Source organism: Cupressus sempervirens, chromosome 6 (genome assembly GCF_028749045.1).
Source record: "Cupressus sempervirens isolate cs-2001-9-10 chromosome 6, ASM2874904v1, whole genome shotgun sequence".
In the NCBI taxonomy this organism is placed as follows: Eukaryota; Viridiplantae; Streptophyta; class Pinopsida; order Cupressales; family Cupressaceae; genus Cupressus; species Cupressus sempervirens.
Genome location: NC_143123.1, coordinates 82,290,103 through 82,309,236, shown reverse-complemented (window position 1 = coordinate 82,309,236; position 19,134 = coordinate 82,290,103). Strand labels below are relative to the sequence as shown.

The following is a 19,134-nucleotide window of genomic DNA, read 5'->3' as shown; positions in this document are numbered from 1 at the left end:
AGTACAATGTAATTTACAAAAGTATACCTAGCCGCTTCAACTCCCCTTTCATTTACAAATCTTGCTACACATAAACCAATAAGATGGGAATAGTGATTCCTTTCAAATTCTACTTCTCTCTCTCATTCAGGCAAAAACACTGCTTTCAAGTTTCAGCAAGGGGAAAATGTAAAACTGTCCATTTCAACGTGAAGTGATTGCAAATTCACTAGGGACCCTTTTAAAAATACCATGTACATAGGCCATCACACTTATTTAGGAGACCAAATTTTCAATACAAATTTGAAATAAGGTATCTTTTTTTTAAATTGCTTAGTTGTTCAAGGGGAAATTGAGTATAAACTTTTGATGCCATATAGTAGCTTTCCGTTCTACAACACATGAAAGTGTCTTTTCCTTTAGGATAACCAATCAATTTCACCTCTTTTTCTTTTTCTTCTTCTTCCTCTTTTCTTTTAATTTAACTGTAGTTATAAGTAATTTATATTTTATATGTATCTCAATACACAGTTCAACCCTTAGCATATGCTCAATCTCTATTATAAGTAAAGTGGGAAATGCTCCTAATGTTTACCCTTTTGTCTAACATTTTATTTATGTTGTTCAACTGTTACCAACCTAGCTAACTCTCAAGATACAAAAATATAATATTGATGTTGTTGACTCTTAACATATAATGATGATATAGCTATCACTACAAAACCATTATTGATGAATATCAACACTTCGTATCATTCAATGTCCCTATAGGTAACCAACTAGCCAAAATTAATCTGAGATAAAACACGAAGATTTTACCTATGGTTCATGATGGGTCAAGAACCTATAGACTTTGCCAATTCTCTGCCCATTTCACTTTTGGCACTGCTCTGGCATGACATCATCTTCTCATATAATACCTTTTATCTTCTTAGAGAAAATTTACCTTGCAAAACCCAAACAAGGCAGAAATTAGTCTCCACTAATAAACATGGGAAAACATCAAACAATCAATACTCTATATTACCTATGGCTTAGGATGGGTCAAGAACCTCTAGACTTCTCCATCTCTCTGCCCATTTCACTTTTGAAACTGCTCTGGCAAGACATCATCCTATGACATAATACCTTCCATCTTCTTAGGAAAAATTTACCTTGCGAAAACCAAAACAAGGTAGATATTAGTCTCCAATAATAAACACGAAAAAACATCAAATAATCAATGCTCTATCTTACCTATGGCTCAGAATGGGTCAAGAACCTCTAAACTTCGCCATCTCTCTATCCATTTCACTTTTGAGACTGCTCTGGCATGACACCATCCTCTCACATAATACCTTCCATCTTCTTAGGGAAATTTTACCTTGCAAAACCCAAACAAGGCAGAAATTAGTCTCCAATAATAAACACAAGAAAACAGTAAATAATCAATACTTTCTTAATAAAATCAAATGCACAAAAATACTACAATATGCTATATTCATCGTGTTATCACAAAATCCATTTACTTATAAGAGAAACTAAATGATATGAAACAATCTATGATAAAAAAAGATCAATAGAAATAAGTACAATAAAGATTATTCATGTGTAATCACAATAAAAATTTTCTTATTATTTCACTAACGGTTTTATGAGCTTATAGTTTGTGGCAGAATGCAAAAAGCAAGGTGTTTTCAACCAATCCATCTAATCTTTTACAGCAAGATGGTTAGCTTAATCGTTCGAATTATATCTCACTATGAAACACATATATCTTGGTCAAATGGAAGGCAAGGAATATTAAAATAACCTTCATATTTTTTTTTAATGCTCCCTATTGTATCTTATTATATCTCTGTAAATATTAGAATGTTTCCAATATTTAGGTGTAGTCTAGAATAGAATGTTTCTATTCTATTCAACTCTCCTCTTTGTATATATAGATCAGTTTGATCTCTAATTAATTCATTCAAGTATTCCGTCATTTACATTTGTAACATGGTATCAGAGCTAGGGTTTAAACCCTCTGTGCAAATCGACTGAAAAATTGTGTCTTCAGCTATTGGCATTCTTGGAAAATTGTGGATTTGTTTTCTACAATTTTTTTTTCTTGGAAACCGGTGGCTTAGTCTGTAAATCACAAATCTGAAGGTCATTTTTTCAAATCTAGAGGTCGTTTTTTCAAATCTGTTCACACCTAGATCTCAAAAAAAGTGGGATTTTTTGGGTTTTTTTTTTCAAAAACGGGTTTGTCTATCCCTATTGGATATTCTATTCGCATTTCTACTGCTGGGTTTTGTTATTTTTTTTTAACCTGCAAACATCATTTTTCTGCCTTTTTGACCTCTTTGGCTGCCGACTATTATTCTGCTCGAAACCCTAGTTTTTTGACTTCGGAAAAAATTTTTGATGACATATTCTTGATGAGTTTTTTGAAATCTCAAATGGGTCTTCGTCAGATTTTTGTGGGTGCCTAATTTTTGTGCCTCGATTTTTGAGCCAAAGGATCTGGATTCTGACAACATTTTATTTTTGAGTTTTTCGAGCTCTTTTTTGGGTACTTCTCCAATTTTTCTAAGTCTTTCATTTTCTCACCTCGAAGTTTGTGCCATTTGAAATATTCACATATTATAAGCATTTGTATTAGCAACATCAGAAGTCAACCTCAATTAAACAGCAAGCCAATGCTGCCCAACACTCAGAGCAGAAAGAATCTATCTACCATGCCTTTATGGCCAGCATACCTGCAAATCATGTGAAATCTTCTGCCTGGTACATCGATTCTGGTGCCTCCTGACATTTCACTCATAGGCGTGATTGGTCTGTTGAACTCACTCCCTATTCTGACTCAGTAATCTTTGGAGGCGGCGAAGAATACAATTTTGTCGGCAAGGGCAATGTTCAAATTCAGTCTGGAAGAAGAAAACTCATGTTTCTCAATGTATGTTATGTTCTTGGCATGAAACATAATCTTCTGTCTGTAAGTCAGATTATAAAGCACTCTCCTCAGTTGGATGTCGTTTTCAGTGGAAATAAGTGTTTGATTATTGATCGTGCTTCTGGCACTACCCTTGCTTTCGGTCTTGAGGATCATGGTATTTATAGGCTTGTAGATTCAGGCAATTCCCTTGAGCATGCCTTCATCGCCGAATCATCTGCTCTCAGCAGTCTTTGGCATTAGCAATACGATCATCTAAACATTCAATATCTAGCAAAACTTGCTCGGGATAATTTAGTCCATGGCCTACCTAATATTCAAACCCAGAACCATCGCATTTGTGGAGCTTGCCAAGCAGGGAAGCAACATAGGACACCATTTAAGAATGGTGAATCATGGCGGGCATCCAGAGTACTCCATCTGGTCCATGCTGATGTATGTGGTCCTATGAATACTCCTTCTATTACTGGGAACAAGTATTTTTTACTCTTTGTGGATGATTTCAGTCGCAAAAAGTGGGTATATTTTCTTAAGCAAAAATCAGATGCCTTTCTTGTATTTCAGCAGTTTAAAGCTCTAGTAGAAAAAGAGTCTAGTTCCTCCATCTGTACTCTTAGGACCGATAATGGGGGGGGGGAATTCTGTTCTACTTTCTCTGCCTTTTGTACTACTCATGGCATTAGACATCAGTTCACCGCACCTCACACCCCTCAGCAAAATGGTGTTGTAGAGCGTCGAAATCATACCATCACAGAAATGGCTAGGGCTATGCTAGAACATAGAAATGTTCCCATAAAATATTAGGCAGAAGCAGTATCCACAGCTATCTACCTTCTTAACCGGTCACCCACCCTTGCAGTTAACCATAAGACTCCTGAGGAAGCCTGGTCTGTTCGCAAACCTAGGATCAACCATTTGAAAGTTTTTGGCTCTCTAGCATATGTATGGATTCCTAATGCCAAATGCACTAAGTTGGATTCCAAAAGCCAGAAACTTATGTTTACAGGATACAGTCACACATAAGGCATACAAACTGATTGATGTAAATACTAATTGTTTAATCTTCAATCGTGATGTTGTGTTTGATGAGGAACTCGGACCATTTCCGCTCTTTGACTCCCCACCACATTCCGAGATTCAGTCTTCAACAATCTCTGACTTGGGTTCTTCTATTTTATATGAGTCATCTAATGCTACTAATACACCACCTCAGTCACTTCCAGATAATACAACTCCTGCTCCTGCTTCTCATCCAGCTATTCTGACAGCATCTGATATTGGTTCCTCGACTCTTCGGCCAAAATGGTGGGCTCAAACGATTAGTGATCTTCGTCCTGATGAACTCATTGAGGGTAGAACCTCCAAAAATAAGAGCCTTCAGCACAACACAGTTAATATAGCTCTTGTGGCCAACATCCACGGGTTATCCCTAAGCCCCAGATATATGCAGAGGCCGAAGGAATTCCAGAATGGGAACAAGCAATGGATGCTGAGCTTCAGAGTCTTCAAAAGAACCACACCTGGGTTCTTTCAGATCTCCCTCTTGGGAAGAAACCCATTAGCTGTAAATGGGTCTATAAGGTCAAGTACCATGCAGATGGTACCTTGGACAAATACAAAGCCAGACATGTTTCTCGAGGATTCACCCAGCGCGAAGGCATTGATTATGAGGAGACATTTGCTCCGACAACCAAGATGAGCACTATTCGCATTCTTCTTGCAATTGCAGCTCAGTATGGTTGGAAAGTTCATCAGATGGATGTGAAGAGCGCCTTTCTCAATAGTGAATTACAGGAAGAAGTCTACATGACGCAGCCCCCAAGTTTTAAGGTTGCCGGTTCATAACACAAAGTATGTAGACTCCAGAAGGCCCTCTATGGTCTTAAACAGGCCCCTAGGGCTTGGTATATAAAGATTGATCATTACTTGGTTGCTCAAGGATTTCAGCATAGTCCATCAGACAGTAATCTGTATATTAAACACTCTGGTAATGATATTCTTTTTCTTGTTGTCTATGTGGATGATTTGATCATTACTGGAAATTCAGAACATTTGATTTCAAAAATCAAACAGGATCTATGCAGAGCTTTTGATATGACAGATCTCAGATTGCTTCATTATTGTTTAGGTATTGAGGTTTGGCAGACTGACAATAGTATTTTTTTGTCTCAGTCCAAGTATGCCAGAAGTTTTCTTGATAGGTTTCGAATGTAGGATTGCAAATCTGCCTCCACTCCTATGGAGACTGGTCTAAAATTGTCCGCACAATCTGTTTCTCCTCCTATAGATGAAACACTCTTCAGGTAGCTAGTAGGTAGTCTCATCTACCTTACTACTACTAGACTTGATCTCAGTTTTGCTGTTAGCTGCATCTCACGGTTCATGACAAACCCCAAGACTGATCATTGGATTGCAGCGAAACGTGTGTTACGCTATGTACATGGTACTTCAGATTATGGTCTTCTTTACACAAGGAGTACTACTCCTCAGCTCATTGGATTCACCGATTCCGATTGGGCCGGCTCAGTTGATGACAGGAAATTTACTTCTGGCTATGTGTTTAGTATCAGATCTACAGCAGTTACTTGGACCAGTAAGAAGCAACAGGCACATGTACTCTTCTCTACAGAAGAAAAATATAGAGGAGTTGTCAAGGCAGCTTGTGAAGCAGTTTGGCTCCGACAGATGCTTGCAAATATGCATATTCCTCAAGCAGGTCCGACTTCTTTGTTTTTAGACAATCAGGGCGTACTCAAACTTGCCAAGAACCCAGTGTTTCATGAACGAACCAAGCACATAAAGCTTCATTACCATTACATCCAACAATTAGTAGAAGATGGATCTATTCAGTTACGCTATGTCCCTACCTCAGAGCAATCAGTAGATATTTTCACAAAACCCCTTGGTCCTGACAAGTTTGTTAAATTCAGGGGATCTATTGGTGTAGTAAATAGATTGAGCATTGAGGGGGGGTATTAAAATAACCTTCATATTTCTTTTTAATGCTCACTATTGTATCTTATTATATCTCTGTAAATATTAGAATGTTTCTAATATTTAGGTGTAGTCTAGAATAGAATGTTTCTATTCTATTCGACTCTCCTCTTTGTATATATAGATCAGTTTGATCTCTGATTAATTCATTCAAGTATTCTGCCATTTACATTTGTAACAAGGAAGACTTGACAAATCCCTTCAATGAGTAGTAAAACAAATATTTCAATCATCGTAATGAGAATCGCGGAAATTCATGCGATTCAATGATTCAATTCAAGCCAAACATTTTTTTGTGAATCGGTGAATCGAATCAGCGATAAAGGGTTTATGAAATAAGTTACTCACTGAATTTCAAGGGTTTTTTTAATTTGCCAATTCATGGCCGATTTGATTCCGATTCATGGCCGATTTGCGATTCAATTCGGCCTTGCCGATTCCAATCCAATTCTGATTCTAGTTACTTTGATTTCAATAAATGATGTAATACTGGGGTATGCCTCTTTTAAGCATGTAAAAGAGTAAAGGACGAAAGTCTGGAGGTTTTCTTCTCCATTCTTTCCTACCAGTGCCCGTTTAAACGGAGAACTTGTAACTTATCTTTTTTTATAAATAATATAATTAAATGGCTTTGGCCTTTTACCGATCGAAAGAAGAAAAAAATGCTTTTTATAGAAACAAAATAATTTGAAACAATCTATAACTTAGCATTCATCATAACATCAAACATCAACAACTAATTTAATTATTAAACAAGTATTAGAGGGGCGCTACACTAAAATTAACCATCCACTAGACAATTATACTTTTTTACAAATAAAATCTGAATTGTCTGAATCAGTTGTCAGCATAGAGTCCCTGTTTTCCACAACGTTTCGGGAACAGGGATAGTAGGATGGCAGAGGATGTGTTCCTTAGACGTTTCCTAGAGGGCCAAAAATAGGGGACGATTGTGTGTGTGTGTGTATATAGAGCGCACACAAGCACACCACACACACACACACACACACATGAAAATTTCAAAATCTATTAAAATATTATATGTTTTAAAAAATTGAATGTTTTATATAAATGTTAATGACAACATTTATGGCGAAATAAAAAAATGTCTTGTCTGAGACACAATAGAAGCCCGCAACTCCAACACTTCTATGCATGCACGAAACTTAGATTCAACTTAGTGCCAGCTTAGAGCCATTGGTTATTTTCAAAGCCTACTTGGATTTGTTTCTACTTTTCTGTCTTAAGAAAAACATTGACTTGTGTTGGTTTTTAAAATGTTCCACGACATTTTGGGCACAGGGATGGGGGGACGATAGGGGACATTTTTCCCTGTACAATAAGCATAGACTGATTGTAATACAATATGTGTAAGAAATAGACTATTATGTATCAAGGATCAAAAAAGGCATAGCAGAGTGAACAAAATGTTATTAGGCACATAAAATGGCTAGTATACAATTCTAAGATATTTTAAACCCATGGATGCTTCCCTTGAGAAGGATATTTGAATCTTTGCAAGCTGGGTGAAAAATATTAGGAAAAAACTTGTAGAATACGAATCATTGTTCCTTTCCTAAATTACGTTTACTTTCTTCTTTATATAGGTAAACGGCCAAGGCCTTTGATTATAAAGATTACTCCAAAAGTAGGGGATTCCTAGAATAAAGCAAGGGGGATTCCTAAATTAAAGCAAGCTTTTACTAAGAAACCAATTAACGCCAAGAGTTGAGAACTATTGATCTTATTGAGCCTTCTTGTAACCTGCTCATAGTCTCGATCTCCATCCCATCTCTCCCGATATCTGCAAACACCCACCTCAAACCGACTTGCATAACACATTAAATTTCATCAATAATGATAACTGAAATTGGGATATCATATTAATTGCCAAAGCATATTTTCAAGAAATATAAACAATCAAACATCATACATGCAAAGTATCAATCTTAAAATTAACTTCCTCCAAAAAGGTACCATAGTAACATATTACTCAATATCAAATTATTAGTCAAAATCAGAATCTTTGAATTACATAAACAAGAAATCATCTAATTATAACATTACCTATTTTCAAATGTTATATCCTTATTAATTTAGAGGTTTTCAGGATATCCTAGATTTGCTGATTCATCCGTCCTATGATTGCTTTCTCGATATATACGGTTAATGATGACCTTGTCAAAGGTTTGGCATAACGTGCTAGCCTTTTATAAGATTGAATCCAACCTCCAATTAAGGAGAGATCCTTTTCTTAAGACATTGATAATAATTGCCGAGCCTCCTTCAATCTCTAATTTCTTGCAGCCGATGTTTTTGCATAATACAAGGCCTTCCTCTAAAGCCAATAATTCTGCCCAATTATTGGTTTTTATACGTAAAAATTTTGCTATCATTGCTACCTCTTCACCTTCTAAGTTGTGGATAGTACATCTGATGCCTTCTCTACCCGGATTTCCTCGAGACGCTCCATCAAAATTGAGTTTGAACACCCTTTTCGGGGGGGAGCCACTAACAATTTTCACACGCTTATGTAATGTCCCCCCCTATTCCACAAAGGGAGGAAGTTTAAAACCTATCCATTTGCCTCTCATTTTTTCATCCCAATGAGACATCCTATTCTCCATATACTAATTATTCATGATCCGATTATTGGTAAGTTCTATAGTTGAGGTCTCAATCTTATTAAAGAGTTGTTTTACATCCATCATCTTTTCTTGAAATATCCTTCTATTGCGTTCATTCCGAAGTTCCCATAAGACAATGGAATGGGCAGAAATCCATAATGAGCCATATATGCTTTCCTTTTTAAGGAGAGGCCAAGCTTGAAGCATGTCCGAGATCGTCCTAGGGAAAGCTGATGTCCATCCGAATTGTGAGCAAAGCCGAGTCAAACACTCCCTAGAGAAGGGGCATTCTAAGAATAAGTGATCAATGACTTCTTCCTCATTTTCACATTAAGGGCATCTGCTTGGACCCTAGTAACCCATTTTCTTAAATCTTTCAGCTGTTAAGACCTTCTTGTTCCAAACCAGCCAAGTAAAAAAGTCTTGCTTTGGGTAAACATGCCTTATTCCAGCATAAAGTAGAAGAAAGAGTATTCTTCTGATTTTTGTTTAGGTTTTTTGTTTGCGTATCAGCTTGTTATTTTTCGAGCTTAATTCAATATATAATCAGTTTGAAACTTTGATTCAATACTGATTAACAGTAAACTTTATCACTGTTCAAGTCAGAAGTTTATCATTTGCAATATGTCATTGTTGTATGATTTATGATCTTCTTGTTCATGATTGAAGTCTGCCTTCTCTGTTATGCATCTAAAGATTTATCAAAAATTATTAGTCCCTGCCTTGCATAAGGCAGGGTACTAATGTTTTTGGTGGTGGTCCCAAATAATTTTTATTAGTCCCTGCAGGTAATGAATTTCTAAAGTTGAAAAGACAGTTTATTTTTTAATTAATTTGAAGTCAAGAATTTCTATTTTCTGATTGGCTGAAAGCAATAATGATAGGGGTTACAATGATTTTCTTCCACCAAAAATTGAAAAAAAAGAGTTTCTCGAAGATTCTTCATTCTTCCGATTCAACTTTCACACAGAACCCAGAAGATTCCTCTCACCGAATGAGCCCATGGTTATCCAGGTTTGACAGAAAATTTGTGAAGAAATAGCGAGCCACTCCCTTGATTATGAATCAATCCCTCCTTCACTTCTCCTGCTGGGCATCTGTCCTTCCATTCTTGTGCTGGGCGATTGATTATGTGTTGTATCCCAGCTGGCTTATGACACCAGCACTGACTGAGGAGGGCAACACTAATCATGCAATAAAGGGAGGGCAACACTAGGGAAACCAACTCTAAATCATGCCCTCAATTTAATCAATCAATCAGGCAGATAGGCAATCAATGAATCAGGTGGATATGCAATCAATCAATCAATCCAAAACTGAACCTCTCACAATCAATCCAAAACGCTCTCACTCAGGATTGCCCATAGAATCAGCGCTTCCTATGGCTGAAGCATTTTAGGGAAAACACTGAGATTATAAATTGTATTTTTGAGCTTTTCGTTTTTAGTGTGGAGTAGGAATAATGCAACTGACTGAAATAATCAAGATTCTGTAGATATATGATTGAGAAGAATGACGATTTATTGAAAGAGGTAAAACATAAATTCTGGGGGCGTTTTGGTATTGAAAGAAGGAAAATGGTGGCTGTGAAAACAGTACGAAATGCACTGCTTTCAATGGGACAAATCTCTATGTTAGTCGATATTATAATTTTAATGGTGATGTTGCAAAAATATTAATTTTGAATGAAGTAGCATTATTTTGAAAAATTCAATTTCTTTATTATAAGACTCTATTATGATATTATTTGATTTATTTAAATTCTTTAAAAAATCTACAGTCATTTTAAAAATTCATTAAAATTTAGAAGTAAAAGACAAAATCTCTCTACAATAACTAATTTTTGAATAATGACAATAAAAATATTCAGTAGTTTTTTTATTTTCTTTTTTCATTTCTTTCAAAAATTCTAAATTTTATTATTTTATATTTTTGAAATGTACTGTAAATTATTTTTTAAAATTGTATTTAATGTTTATTGTTCTCTTCACTATTAAAACTCAATTTTTTATTCATAAAATTTTAATCAATGTTTTAAAAAAAAACAGTTTGAATGCTCCAGATTTTAAGGCCCTTCAAAATCTGATTCAAAACTAAACAAAAAAAAAAAAATCATTAATCTATTCCTTTTCCAATTTGTTTATGTTTTTCTTTTAAAAAATTTAAATGTGTCGTACATTTTTTGCATCATATTCTTCTTTTCTGAAGTCCAAATCTTCACCATGTACTTTGTCTTTTGCCTTCATATTTGTAGCGGCCATGGTGAGTCTCAGTGGCATTCCCACCAAGTTCAAGCCAATAACACAAGGCAGGGACTCAAGCTCTGTGCACAAAGCTCTTATTATTACAAACATATTGCAAATCTGAAACTGAATAGAATACATAACATTTGCAAACCCTATTACTGTTCTTGTTTTCAAAAACCATTGTCATTACTCATAATTTCAGATTTTCTATAAATATCAAATTATATTAAAAAAAGTTTGACATACCCAAGTACTCCTGCCCCCTATTTTGAAAAATAGTCGTACCCATACTGGTAACCTAAGTATTCCCATCCCCATGCAACCTTGACTAAACCCCAAAATTCACCAAAGTTGCAATATTTACAAAACATTTACACGAATATCAAAATTGCAACTTTTTTCGACTATTCTCATCATGTGATATTGCTATCAGGATTTAACTATGTAGTTTTATGAGTCAAACTCATTGACCCATGTTTCATGAGTACTGATTCACATGAATCCGTCTCTCATGAGAATAAATGGAACACTTGGCACTCATTGGATTTATTCTCATAAATGTTAAGTGTTCCATTTATTGTCATGAGAGACGGATTTGTGTGAATACTCATAAAACATGGGTCAATGAGTTTGACTCAAAAAACTACACAATTAAATCCTGATAGCAATTTTACAATTTGACTTGCTGTGGAAAATATCTCCTACTTATCAATTGATGAGCTTAAGGGGCTTTCTAATGAATGGTTCATAAGGCACCACACTTGGTGAAGGTTTTGCAAATGGGGTTGCAAGCAGAGTGGGTTTAACCATGGAAGAAACTCCGTAGTTAAGTGCGCTCAAGCTGGAGTAGTACTAGGATGGGTGACCTCTTGGGAAGTCTCGGTGCTTCACCTCTGTGAGCATCACCTAGATCCAATGAGTGTTAAGTGTTCCATTTATTCTCATGAGCAATGGACGTGTGTGAGTCACTACTCATGAAACATGAGTCAATGAGTTTGACTCAAAAAACTACACAGTTAAAACCTGATAGCAATATCACAATTTGACTTTCTGTGGAAAATATCTCCTACTTATTCTCATCATGATGATGTTGTTCTCTTGGCACTGAAATGCTTCTGGTGATGCTCCTTGTTTCTTCTTCTCACATTCAGAAATATATGTTTGACGAAGACCTTATCTAAACTTTCATTGTTTTTCTTATTGTAATGGTGCTACTTTGTATTTGCTTCTTGTTCACCTTTTATGGTATTATTCATTTGATGATTGACCAAAACAACACCAGCATGAGAAAAAGGTAATGTGGAAATGGAATTGGATTTTCTTATATTATCCAAATTGTTGTCATTTTCAGGATTGATAACACCATGATTGACCCTGTTTGTAACATGTGTATCCTGATTTAAAGCAGAATGTACATCTCTATTCTACTTATCATAATCATTATTAACATCCACAATAAACACGTATCCATTTCCCTGCTTGGTCTTATAGACAGACCTTTTAGCTCAGATAGTATGTCGTTGTTTTCTCATGTCTTTGCCATGTTGACAAGGTCTCTTGCTTAATAACCTGTGTCAACGCCTCTTTCCTTCTTGGAGTTTACAGATTTACTTGCATGGGGCTTGCATTCAAGGATAAACTCTTTACATTCAAGGATTGTTCACCTTAAAACTGACCATAGCTCTGAAGGTCTATTACTTATCGCTATTATCTGTTCTGACAGGCCTTAACAAGACTACCTATCTGTCATTTATAGCCTTGCTCATTTTTGTCTATTTCAGGGACCTCAGATTGACCTTTCAACAACTTGTATGCATAGGACACTTTCGAGGCCTATGTTCATCTCAAAAATACTCATGACAGTACCTTTATGCTGTAATGCTTAAGTTTTCAACACTTTCATTATCTTCAACAGCCACAAAACAGTGCCCTTAGACTTGCAAAAAGTTTGAAGATTGTGTTGTTGCCACAATGGATGGCATTCAACTTGGTTCACATCTGGCACCACTTCTGCATCTTCTTGGAAGAGAAAAATTGTTTCCACCAATAATACAGACTTTTCCAGTATCAACAAGTTTCTCCATTGTCTTCCATGTGCCAGAAATATTAGCATTTGGCCAATGCATAAGGTAAAGATCAATATATTCCAACTGCAGGTCTTACAAAGTACTATCCAAAGTTCTTGCCACCTTTTTGGGGACATGATCATTGATCACAGACCCAAAGTTTGAATGTAATCCACATGCCTTCACTCTTCAGGCTTAGGCACATTCATTCCAAACATTGCTTTCATTGCAAGACCAAGCTCTTTTTCAATATCATGTCTGCATCCTCAATCAATATGTCTGTACCCAACCTTTATATCTGCTTTAACAGCAGGTGAAGTCTGCCATGTTCCCAGTTGCTACAGCTGGTAATTTTGCTCCTGTATTCAATTCAAAGGACAGAGAGGTTGATCCAAAAACATCTCCCATGCTTCCAACTTGATCTAACCAAGACATAAAATTCTGCAATCAATTCCACTCCTTGAGATGACTGCTCTTTGTACTTTTTTGTCGAACAACTCAAGTTCATTGTCCATGATGGCACATTGTGCATCCAGCTCAATTAAGCATCGCAGCTGCAATTCAAACCTTTTCAACAAACTCATTTTCTCCCTTATCTTGCAAATGTTGCATTGCATGAGCACCCATTTCCTCTGAGGCATTCTATACTCAAAATAACCACCGCGAGCATGAAAAGGTAAACAAATATACCAGATAATCAACTACATACATTAGGCAATTAATGTGACTTAAGTCTGTATAACCCTCACCCATTAACCAGAACACATACAAAGCTTGCAATGATAGGATGTATTCTCAAGGATGCTTTTCGATCCAAAATTCTTGAGAGCCCCTTTTGCAAAGTTATTTGTGCAAGACCACCTCCAATTATCAATTCGGGTGTTCTATCAATGATTCAAAGTTTTTCTCACATATCCACCTAAACTTTTCAAGAAACCCTCTGTCCTTAATGCTTTAATGGATGTCCCGACTCCCAATAACCTGCCAAAGCTTTTAACCATACATGTACTACTGGCAGAGTACTCTGAGTCACAAAAACTGGCCAAGTTTTCTGGCTTGGTGAGTTTTTACAACTTTACTGGCACTAAAAACTTGCTGAGAACTTGCGAACTTTTTGTTAGAAACTTGGTTTTATTTTATAATAGCACTTAAAGGTAAAAAAATCACTCAATTTAATTTCATTTCTCATTTCTTAATTTGTATTTTGCTGAGGGGGGAAATAGCCTTCCCAACACTTGCAGACTGATTTCTATCGATTTGAAGTGGATTTGAGGTGATTTTTGAAGAGGATGGCATCAATAACTTGGAAAGGCACGCTATGGAATAGGGGGGTTGGATTTGGTTTCACACTAGATGACATTGAGTTGAATGAGTAGTTATTGCTAGTACCAGGAGAAGCTAGAGGCAAAGCTACATCCAGGATGGAGGACGAGGCACAGACTGAGTCAGACATATTGAGTGAGGAGGCACAGTCATGCCAGTGCAGACTTCTAGGACTAAAACTCTAGTTCTACCTCTCCCATAGTTTTTACTAGTGCTGCGAAGAAGAAGATGTAATTGTAATGATGTATTTAGTGATATTGCTATCAAGATTTAACTATGTGATTTTGAGTCAAACTCATTGACCCATGTTTCATGAGTAGTGATTCAACATGAATCCATCTCTCATGAGAATAAATGGAACACTTAGCACTCATTGGATCTAGGTGATGCTCACAGGGGTCAATGAAACATGAGAGATGGATTCATTTAGCACTTAGCACTCATTTATTCTCATGAGAGATGGATTCATGTTGAATCACTACTCATGAAACATGGGTCAATGAGTTTGACTCAAAATCACATAATTAAATCTTGATAGCAATATTACAATTTGACTTGCTGTGGAAATTTACTCTACTTATCAAATGATGTATTTACTTTTAGTTTTACATAAATTATTTACTATTTTGCTTCCAGCCATCAACATTCCTCACGAGAATGCAATTTTTGTACCCACTTTGTGTTAAAATATATCTAGACTAAGTTTGTTTCTTTTGTTTTCACATTTATTGACCCATTGGATGCATCTTCTCAATGAATTTTGCTTTAAAAAAAATACATTTCTAATTAAATTTAAGCAATTTTTTAAGTTCCCGAGTTTTTGCCAAATACTGGCCGAATTTATCCCAAAATTTACTTTCATACCGTGGCAAGTTTTTGGCTTTGGCGAATTTTCCAATTACACTTTCGACTCACATGTATAGTCTATGGTTCAGTGTTATGCATATTCACATGAGCATGTTTATAGCCTTCTCAAACAGATCATTCTCTTCAAATCTTGCAAACATCACATCCTATGAAATGACATATCCTTTAAAACATTCTGTGAAATAACTCAGATGCACAACGTTTTAAAAGCCTACTCTTTGGTGACTTACAACCACAGCATGCCTGAGACCGCATCCCTTTGGGACATTTTGTCAAACAATTCAGGTGCATTGGGTATGATTCCACATTTTGACTGCACATATACAAGAGCCTTAATATGTATGCATAATCTGTTTTGAAGGGGTACGACCAAACGTTGTGGACTTTCCAACTGCTAATGGCATTTCCTGAAAAAGTCCCTGAAACTTGTTCCAAAACCCATTTTGTGTACATCCTGCAACCAAGAGTCATCACCGAGCTTTTCTTCCAACATGAGCATAAAAACTATGGCAAACATTTGCAGAAGACTCAAAACTTTCCAACTTTTTGAAGATTATTGAAAGTCACTTACAAGTTTTCAAATTAGAGATTTCAGAAGTTCAAAATTTAGAGCAATAGACGTAAAAGTTAGAAATTTTGGGGCAAAAGACACAGAAATTGGGGTTTGGGCTTCTCAAAATGTGAAATTTAAAGTTTGGAGCAAAACAATGTGCTAAGTTAAGATTTTGGAAAATAATCTCAAAAGTTAGTATTTGGAAGTTCCAGAAGTGTGAAAGTCAAGGTTTTTAAAACTTTTGCATACAAAGGTAATATCAAAAATCAAGGTAATAAACATACAAACCCATTATCAAGTGCAATACAGCTTCTGGAATTGTGTTTGAAAGATTCAAAAAAGACTCTAGACCATGAACCAAATTTAATATTACTTCAATTATTACAAATTTATCACACGAATTGAAATAAATTGTTATCTTAGGTAATGTTCGGCTTAGTTATACAAGTGAATTTTTCAATGATTAAAAATTAAATGGATGCAAATTATTTTTGTGATTATATTATTGCAATTTGCTAAAACAGAAATTGCTGCATGCATCATCTCATCGTGTGTTCTCTTTCGGTGTTCAAAATACATATGCATCTTTTTCAGATGATCAATGAGTTCTCCTGCATAGGGCATTCAATCCCAACCACAAAACACGAAGCAGCCTTTATTTGAGTGTGGGGTAAATGTCAATGGCCAAAGGAGTCCATTCAGGGTTTACAAGCCTAGAATGAACACAGACTCAAAGGATCGAACAAATGTCTGACTCTCTTGTGTGATCGAACAAATGTCTAACTCTCTTGTGCCTGCGGTGATTTGGTTTCAGGTATAAGCATTCGTGCCCTTAGTCATAAGAAGGGCTCAATTTAAAATTAAATAAATAGATAAAGGCATTGCCCTGGTGAAACCATTCTTTCAGTTGCTTTTAAAACTCAATCCACATAATTCTCTCAAAAGGAAATGTTCAATAATGCATTAACGACATCAATTGAGGGGTACAAATAGAGAGAAAACAATTACACAATATGTCGTAATTTCGCAAGTGTTTTCAAAATAAAGAATAAAGGGAGCAGTTATTGAGTTTGCCAATCTTTTTCATTTATAATCTTTGTTTTCCACATATACATTTCTTAGCAATATACACAGATCATGTGCAAATGTACAGACAGACCTTCTGAATCGTCTTATTCATCAATCCAATCACCATAGATTCTGCTGATTTTCTGGGGGCCCTTCCACCTGGACAATATCTTCTGATTTGCAGACACCTGAATTACGTTATTATTGTTGTTATCGATATCATTTATGGGCTTGTGAGTCAATGTCGGATGGGCGCTAGCAGTCTTGTCCGTGACATGAGTGGCATCAATGACAGCACAACTGTTTGAAGCTGGGCATGGATCAGAATACCCATTTGGGGTTTGGAGTTTCCAATCAGATTGGGCTTTGGGGTTGATTAATGAACCAGCATTCTTGAAATCCTTATGGCCTTCTTCCAGAGTTTCTGCGCATGCAAACCATAAAGAAAACATATTTATAACCATTTTTTTGGCTTTTGCTAAAATCTTAAATCAGGCTTGGATTTAAAAATGTACCATGTGGGTAACGGCAACTATCCCCAAAAGAGCAAGCCCCTGTGGCCTCGTACTGATAACAGACGCGACGCCGCTTAAAACCCTGTTGCTGTCTTTGTAAAGGAACACACCCATTGTTATTTGACGCCTCTTTATTTACAGAATAATCCTTTCTGCTGACATCATTATTGTTATTTCGGGCTCTATGAAATTCATGATCTGCGTCTGCCATTTTTGCAGGGTTTCTTAGCTCGTGCATTCCGTGGGCAAATTTGCAGGAACTGAAGCGACATCTGCCTTGCATGAACTTGAAACATGGCTGGGTTTTATAAAAAACACTAGTGCGCGTGCATTCCTCTGAACTTTCATCGACACTTTCCGGTTTCTTGTTTTCCATGATGCAAATGTTTGACAAAAAGTCTGGGCGAAATAAAGTAAATCACGAGACCGTTTTGGTCCTGAATTGGAAGCTTTGAAACAGTTCCCCGCCATATAAATAAATTTGTAATGAAGATTTTTCAATTTATAGCCACAGAAACACCAAATTTAGAGGTGCGCGCTGTTAGAATTCGCTATCGGCTAAAGGGTTTCGCACAACGGATTATTGAAAAAAAAACTAAAATTTCTAGTTCGATGCTCCCAATTAGAAAGAACACAAAAAACTGATACTAACTATAGTAATTTCCTATGGTTATGGCGGTTTATCTAGATTTTTAATCAGAATATTATCTAATTTAGAATCTCTCTTTGAAATACGGGTTTGGTTACACTTTAGGATTCAATATCCTTATGTGACGCTGGAGATTAACTTGGATGATTTTTTAAGGGATGGTTTTTGATCTCAAGGAAATATGGTCCAATCATAAGGGGATCTCTTGAGGCTAGAGTTATCCCTTTCTAAATAGAGTTATCCCTCTCTAAATAATTAGAAGATTAACTAAAGTATTTTTCATTACATTTGTGTAATTGATGGGTATTCTCCAAATCAACAAATAAAGTGTTTATGGGCTATCGATGCAAGGAATGACCTAAGCGATGGGACCAAGTATGTTTAATGATAACAAAATACTTTATGCTCAAAGGGAGGTTTAGGGTATAGTAATTTTATCATATGCCTTCATTGGACCACTTTTTGTAGCTTTATCCTAATCTCATTTGTATTCTTCTTATTGCATTCCTTGGAAAACTTTATCAAAGAAGTTGTTGATTCTACCAAAAGTAGTAGTAAAATGCTAATTCCCTTGCACCGAGGTCTCCTCATTATGCTTTGTCAGTTTCATTTGGCTTTACGTCCACTGAGGTCATTTATTGTCTAAGAAGCCCCTAACTATGTCACTCCTCCCTATTAGTCTGGTGGACTTACCCAGGTCGAGCAAGAAGAAGGGTATTAAAACCTTTAGCCTTAAATCTAAGGTTGGGAAGCTCTGAAAACCCCTAGTTGTATTGGAAGTGAGGGAGAATTGAAAGATAACAAGTGTAAAACCCAATCCTTGTACAAGAAGAAAGGAAAGGCTCCAAAAAAGCTAAATTTACTATTTATGGAATAGATTCTAACATAGAGTACACAAAGGAAACTAGCACCTCAAGGCAGTCTTGTCTTATATTGGTGTCCTCCTAGTTGATTTTCTTCTTATTGTGTTTCACTTATGTTGGTGTTTCCAAGCAATGTTTAAGATTAACTTGAGAATTTGTATTCAACTATCTCAACCTTTACCCAACTTCTTGAGGTCTCTTGAAAACAAGACCTACCTCCTTCACTTCAAGTTTTGCAACACCCAAGTAGGTTAACCTATCAATTTTTACAACATTTATGTACTTTGCTAATCATATTTTCTATTAATAAAAAAAGACACAGAGATCGATCAATCAAAATAATGCATAATATATATTTGAATTGGCGTTATTCTAACATATCTTCTATGCACATTTATTTCAAGAGAGATAGTATTGACCTACTTCCCAAAATCATTAAATAAAATAAAATATTGAGAAAACAA

General features: G+C 35.9%; 1 protein-coding gene and 1 pseudogene across 2 annotated transcripts; both read right to left on the bottom strand.

The window, feature by feature from the left end:
* Positions 1-457: 457 nt before the first annotated feature.
* Positions 458-17,801, bottom strand: LOC149551266 (zinc finger CCCH domain-containing protein 28-like). Of its 2 annotated transcripts, XR_016352713.1 has the most exons (5): positions 17,159-17,648; positions 16,735-17,067; positions 1,216-1,342; positions 1,007-1,133; positions 458-925 (listed from the first exon to the last, which is right to left on the bottom strand). XR_016352713.1 is itself a non-coding variant. In XM_089786826.1 (2 exons), the coding sequence occupies exons 1-2, from the start codon at positions 17,532-17,534 to the stop codon at positions 16,748-16,750; spliced, it is 696 nt and encodes a 231-aa protein (XP_089642952.1). In that variant the 5' UTR covers positions 17,535-17,801; the 3' UTR covers positions 16,637-16,747. The 2 variants fall into 2 exon arrangements, 1 of the variants encoding a protein (XP_089642952.1); XM_089786826.1 differs by lacking the exons at positions 458-925; positions 1,007-1,133; positions 1,216-1,342 and having other exon boundaries at positions 16,637-17,067; positions 17,159-17,801.
* Positions 12,649-13,331, bottom strand: LOC149551267 (aldo-keto reductase family 4 member C11 pseudogene; annotated as a pseudogene).
* Positions 17,802-19,134: the final 1,333 nt, after the last annotated feature.

Bases quoted from the DNA above. Each gene is read 5' to 3' on its own strand.
- LOC149551266 (XM_089786826.1), bottom strand. From the start codon at position 17,534: ATGGAAAACAAGAAACCGGAAAGTGTCGATGAAAGTTCAGAGGAATGC. The intron at 17,068-17,158 runs GTACATTTTTAA...TTGCATGCGCAG, and splicing joins TAGTTGCCGTTACCCACATG to AAACTCTGGAAGAAGGCCAT.